General features: G+C 33.5%; 1 protein-coding gene across 3 annotated transcripts; it reads left to right on the forward strand.

The window, feature by feature from the left end:
- LOC107641684 (probable polyol transporter 6) lies at nt 1,140–3,647 on the forward strand. Of its 3 annotated transcripts, XM_021123008.1 has the most exons (5): nt 1,140–1,349; nt 1,459–1,471; nt 1,589–1,675; nt 1,804–2,305; nt 2,495–3,647. In XM_021123008.1, exons 2-5 carry the CDS (start codon nt 1,465–1,467, stop codon nt 3,396–3,398), a joined length of 1,500 nt encoding a protein of 499 aa, XP_020978667.1. In that variant the 5' UTR covers nt 1,140–1,349; nt 1,459–1,464; the 3' UTR covers nt 3,399–3,647. The 3 variants fall into 3 exon arrangements, with proteins under 3 accessions (XP_020978667.1, XP_020978669.1, XP_016200643.2); XM_021123010.1 differs by lacking the exon at nt 1,459–1,471 and having other exon boundaries at nt 1,141–1,349; nt 1,638–1,675; XM_016345157.2 differs by lacking the exons at nt 1,459–1,471; nt 1,589–1,675 and having other exon boundaries at nt 1,141–1,349; nt 2,495–3,608.

Raw genomic sequence — 6,436 nt, forward strand, 5'->3', positions numbered from 1 at the left:
ATTTACTGGAGTATAATAAAAATATTTTTGAGATGTTAAATACATATTTATATATGCGATAGTGGTTTTTGTTGTACAATGATTGGTTTTATTATTATGTTACCTATGATCTTCACATATTATGAATACATAATTAGTTTAGAGTTTAGACACTAATTTGTTGCTAAGAATTGAGTAATGATTTTTTTGACAAAAGTTCTATAATAACTATTGAGTTAATTTTAATGTACTAATAATAATAATATAAAGAGTATTATGCGATCATCTAATTAAATTTATGTTTTAAAAACTTTTTAAGTAGTGAATTTAAAAATGTTATATTTTATGATGTGATAATATTAAATTGGATGCCTGTGCAAAAATTGTTTTATCTCGGGAAATAAAAATTAAATTATTTTAACAATTTGTAAATTTACACAGGTTGATTGATCTGATTAGAACACGTAGAAAGAAATTGGAAAAGGGATGGGAAGATTCGAAGGGAATCTAAAATCTAAAATTTGGTTAGGTTGTCAATAAGTTACGACCTTTATGATCACGGTATGGACGATCATCCTTCACAAAGTAAATCAAGAAACCAATAGGCTCGCACATGAGGAATACCGATTACATTCATAAACTCCACATGGCAACAATATTTTGTAATAATATATGTAAATTCCCTATGGACGTTGATACATGCGAATTTGACGACAATTTATATCATATTAAATTAGCGAATTTGTTTTTCCCTTTGGAAGAGAAGAGAAGCGGGGAAGGGGTGATAGTGAAATTGGTTTTTGTTGAAATGAAGAGTAGACATCACTAAGTAATTTCACAATAAAAACGACATAATACAAGAAAACTCGATACTAACTACCTTCGTCTCATTTTGAAGAGTCATTTACATAGTTCTTGAGTCAACAAGTTTTGAAGAGGCAGGCATTTTGAAATTAAAAATACACTATATAATACTCTATGTTAAATTAAATAATACACAATGAAAATCACCGCAAATTGAGGTGGAGGCATTATAATTCTTTCTTAGAGTGAAGCAACATCTGCTTGATTAAACAATATATATAAATAAATAATTGGCCTCATGGACTGTTGTAATGCCAAATTAGAGTCTCTATATGTAGTCACTATATATACGAGTGTTGCATCATTTTTCAGTTTTTACAAATCACACAATTAGCAACTTCACAGAATGTGTCCGGGACAAGAAACAAACGTGCAATGCCAGTGCCAAAGAGCCATGAAAGATGGTAGTAGCCACAATAATGAGGACTATAGTCATACAAAGTTTAACAACTATGCTTGTGCTTGTGTGGTAGCTGCCTCTATTATCTCTGCTATATTTGGCTATTGTGAGTATCTATTTCTTCTTCTACTATGTTCTAACTCAGTATATGCTTTAGTTCACATAACGAATCTCACTTTAATAGAATAGGGTTTAACTGTTGTTACTATTAGTAGGTCTGGATGGAATAGATTTTGTTCGTTTTCATAGTGTTAATTGTAGAAAGATCTTGGAAAACATTTTAATTAGTTGGGTTGTGCAACTTAATATGGCTTTGAAATAATGTTTGGTATTGTTTAATTGAAAATATTAGTGTGACTTATTGTGCGTGTTATTTATTTTTTGTGGGTGATAGTCACACTCCATCTTATGGTGATGAGGTGATGAGTCCAAGTGAGTATATATATATCACTACTCTCTTTCAGTTTTAATGCTTAAACAAAGACATGTATAAGCAATCCAAATGAAGAAAGAGGAGCAATTTCTAAGAAAGAAGCAAAATGTATTTTGTTCTTGTACAGCTACAGGAGTGATGGCAGGAGCATTGTTATACATAAAGGAAGAACTAGAAATCAGTGATCTACAGGTTCAATTGCTAGCAGGAATCTTGAATGCATGTGCATTACCAGGATCCTTGCTGGCAGGAAGAATCTCTGATATCATAGGACGGAGAAACACCATCATCCTCTCTTCCATCATCTTCTTGTTGGGGTCCATTCTGATGGGGTACGGTCCAAACTACTCAGCATTGATGGCTGGAAGATGCACGGCGGGTATTGGTGCGGGTTTTGCCCTCATGATTGCACCAGTTTACAGCGCTGAGATCTCTTCTCCTTCCTACAGAGGCTTCCTAACCGCTCTCCCTGACGTGTCCATCAACTTGGGTCTCTTATTTGGCTACGTCTCTAACTACTTCTTCGGTCGCTTGCCCCTTCGAATTGGCTGGAGAACCATGCTTTTTGTTCCTGCATTCCCTTCTCTGGCTCTGGCCATTCTCATGCTCAAGCTTGTTGAGTCGCCAAGGTCATCATCATTCAAATTGGACTCTTCTATTGTTGTTGTGTTTGAAGTTGATAGTAGTTAAATGATTTGACAGATTTTGATTAAACTTTCAGTTATCAACTTTAACTGTATCTGAGTTTTTGATTAGTAATTAAACTTTCAGTTATCAACTTTCATTTATCAACGTTAAATGACAGCTTAATTAAACAGGTGGCTGGTGATGCAAGGGCGTATTGGTGATGCGAGGGAGGTTCTGATGCGCGTGTCAAACACGAAGCAAGAAGCAGAGCAACGGTTGCAAGAGATAAAAACCGCCGCAGGCATCGATCCAAGAAGCACACAAGACATTGTCCAAGTGCCAAAGAGGAGTCGAAGTGGCGGAGGAGCGCTCCGAGAGCTTCTATGCAACCCGTCGCCGCCTGTTCGGCGAATCCTAATCGCAGCCACCGGCGTCCATTTGTTCCAGCAAATCATAGGGATAGAGGCCATTTTCATGTACACTCCAAGAATCTTTGAGAGAACAGGAATCACTGATAAGAGCGTGTTGTTACTAGCAACTGTTGGAATGGGAATCAGCGATGCCGTTTTCGTGTTGATATCAACATTCTTGTTGGACAGAGTTGGAAGAAGGATCTTGTTGCTGGTTAGTTCTGGTGGTGTTGCTGTGTCTCTTCTAGGCTTAGGTGCATGCATGAGAATAGTGGAGCATTCAGATGACAAGGTTTCTTGGGCAATAAGTTTCACCATTGTATTCACTTACATCTATGTGGCTTTCACTGCAATAGGCCTTGGACCTGTTACATGGGTGTATAGCTCAGAGATTTTTCCACTCAGGTTGAGAGCACAGGGTCTTGGTGTGGGTGTCACTGTCAACAGGTTCACAAATGTTGTGGTGGTTACAAGTTTCATTTCAATTTATCAGAAGATTACAATGGCTGGGATTTTCTTTATGTATACTGCTATCACAGCTTTGGCTTGGTGCTTCTATTATTCCTTCTTGCCTGAAACCAAAGGTAGGTCTTTAGAGGACATGGAGAGTATATTTGGGAAAACTAATGACATCAATAATAATAAGCAAGTGAAGCATGTCATCAATGGCTACAACAATGCATAGTAGTTTAGCTTTTATTTCTTAGTATTATCATTATTATTGTTACTATAGATTTCTTCTTCTCCTCCAATTGAGATAATAGTAGTATTGAGTATTGACATCTCTCTGCTCCATGAGTTTTGACATACATTAGCCATTTCTTGATGAGTTTTCCCTATGTAATAATATGGATGGCTTCAATACTTCTTTCATCTATGTCTCTCTCTTATGTTATTGTATTTCTATTAATTCAATGCATCAATTTTAGTTCAATTATGATATGGTGGATTCCAGTATCACTGTGCTACCATAATTATGCAAATATTATTAAAATTAAAGTTATATATTTTTTTATATTTTGATAATATTTTTTTAAATAATTTAAATTCCTAACGTTTTAAAATTGGCTCAATGTTGTCCTGCCGTTAGAGATCCATTAATAGAATTGATGGCGGGACAAAATTGAGACGATTTTGAAACGTTAGAGACTTAAATAGGACGAAAACGTTGGAGACAAAAACGATACATAGAAATAAATTTTAGTTTTATTCTTCGATAATATCAATTTTTTACTGTATATAATATTCAATTATTTTTTAATCACATCTAAGTAAATTACACTTAATCACACTACTTTCATTCTAAATAATTTTTTTATATTGTTGAAGGATAAAACTAAAATTTATTTCTATGTATCGTTTTTGTCCCTAACGTTTTCGTCCTATTTAAGTCCCTAACGTTTCAAAACCATCTCAATTTTATCCCGCCATCAATTCTGTTAACGGATTCTAATGGCAGGACAACATTGAGCCAATTTTAAAATGTTAAGGACTTAAATAGGACGATTGAAACGTTAAGAATAATTTTAGAACTTACCCCAAACGTTGGGGAAAAAACAATACTTTAAATTTTTTTTAAAAAATTTATTTAAATATGAAATGACTTTTAAATTATTTTTTTAAATAAATAAATACTTTTTTCAAAGCCAATGCAAACCACCCTTAAACTTGTTTGATAATTTATATCTTAGCCAATAAAATTATGGATCACATGTATTATTCTTTATCAAGTTTCATCAACCGTAATAAGATAACATCTCCAAAATTTATGCATGACGTAGATAAACTCATATATATTTTTTTCTTTTTTTCAAATGAGACTGCTTTTGAGAACTAAACCAAGAAAATAATGCAATTATTTACTCCCCAAATTTACTCCTTTAAAAGTCCATCTAAAAGCACTTCTCAAAGTTTGTTGAGAAGATGGCATAATCTAGCTCTTTATTATATACTGTAGAGAAATGACTTTAATGTTAGAAGTGGTCCAAAAGGCACCGAACCAAACCCATGAAGTTTTATAGTTTTTTAAGTTGAAAATATTTCAGTTGGCTAATCTAAGTTTTTGTTTTCACCAAACTTTTAGTCATATATATGGGAAGTGCAACTTGTAAGTTTCATTAGCTTCTAGTACCAGAATGAGATCATATACTTCATTTGATTGTTGATATCCCGCTAACAGATTATTCAAGTTTGTTTGGAAGTTTACTACAGAATTGAAAGTTGAAGTAGCTAGACAAAGGGAGCAAAATTTAGATACGGGAAGCCACTAAATTAAAAGTCATAAATTATATTAGGTGCTCTATCTTAGGGGTGTTTGCGATGCGGTTTGGTTCGGTTTTGAAGAAAAAAGTCATCCTATCCGAACGCTTAATTTATGTGCGGTGCGGTTTAGATTGGATGAACATTTTTTAAAAATCCGATCCGATCCGATCCGATTACAAGCGGTTTGGATCAGTTTGGATCCGCGGTTTTTTAAATACAAAATAATAACTTAATTTATAAAGTTATATAACCTGTCCAACAATCCATCATAATAATAAAACACAATTCAACGTAATAATAAAACAAAAATTCCATAAAATATTATAAACCAACATGTCCAATTGTCCAACAATCCAACATATTCAACAAGTCTTGATAAAATAATAATTCTTCAGCATCAAAACAACTAAACAAGTCTCAACAACACAAAATTAAATAACATAGCAAAGTCTTAATAAAAACATAACATAAAAAACTCCAAACTGAAAACTGAAGCACTGATCACTAATCAGATTCATCACCAGAGTCTTCTTTATCTATTAGTTGAGGAATTGGCTCAAGTTCTACAATAAAATGTAATAAAATAAATATTAGTAAGTTAAACATATTATCAAATAGTAAAGTTAATCATTATGTGAAGATAAAATAAAACATAATATTAAAGAACTATCTTTCTCAAGTTTTTCAAATTCTTCAAAAAACTCCACAAGGTCAATTGGCAATGAATTGGCTCGAAACCAATTTTGTGCATAAATCAAAGTTTCAATAGTTTTTGGAGTAAGAGAGCTCCTTTAACATATTGAGTTGTTACCAACATACACATTACACAATAAAAAAATTACCTCAGGATATGAAGCTGACATTGTTGACCTTCGAATTGAAAGCTAAAAACAACCGAACAAATATAAAATCCGCAGAAGATAAAAAAAATAGAATTTAATTTCAATCAACAAGAACAAAATACTTAATTTAATACAAAGTTTAACCAATTTTAATAACAAGAATAACAGTACAACAAGAACATAATAAAATTAAAACACAGTTTAACAAGTAAAAATTAAAACAAGTAAAAATTAAAGCAAGTAAAAATATACCTTGAACAGTTTAACACAGTTTAACACAGATTAACAAGTAAAAATTAAAATTAAACAAAATCTTAAAACAACATAACAAAACAAAACAAACAAAAGCAAGTAAAAATATACCGAGGAGAGGAGACGGCAGCGGCGTCACCGAGGAGAGGAGGCGGCAGCGGCGTCACCGATGAAGGACATCATTCAGAAGAGGAGCGGTGGATGGCGTCGGCGTGTGTCAATGAGAGTGACTGAGAGTGAGTGATGCTGTGATGGTGAGAGTGAAGAACGAAGACTAAGAGAGTGAGAGAGGGCAGAGGGGTTTCTTTCTTTAGATTAGGATTTCAAACATTTGGCCATTTGGAGGAGCGGCGGTACTGCGACTGCG

Source organism: Arachis ipaensis, chromosome B05 (genome assembly GCF_000816755.2).
Source record: "Arachis ipaensis cultivar K30076 chromosome B05, Araip1.1, whole genome shotgun sequence".
In the NCBI taxonomy this organism is placed as follows: Eukaryota; Viridiplantae; Streptophyta; class Magnoliopsida; order Fabales; family Fabaceae; genus Arachis; species Arachis ipaensis.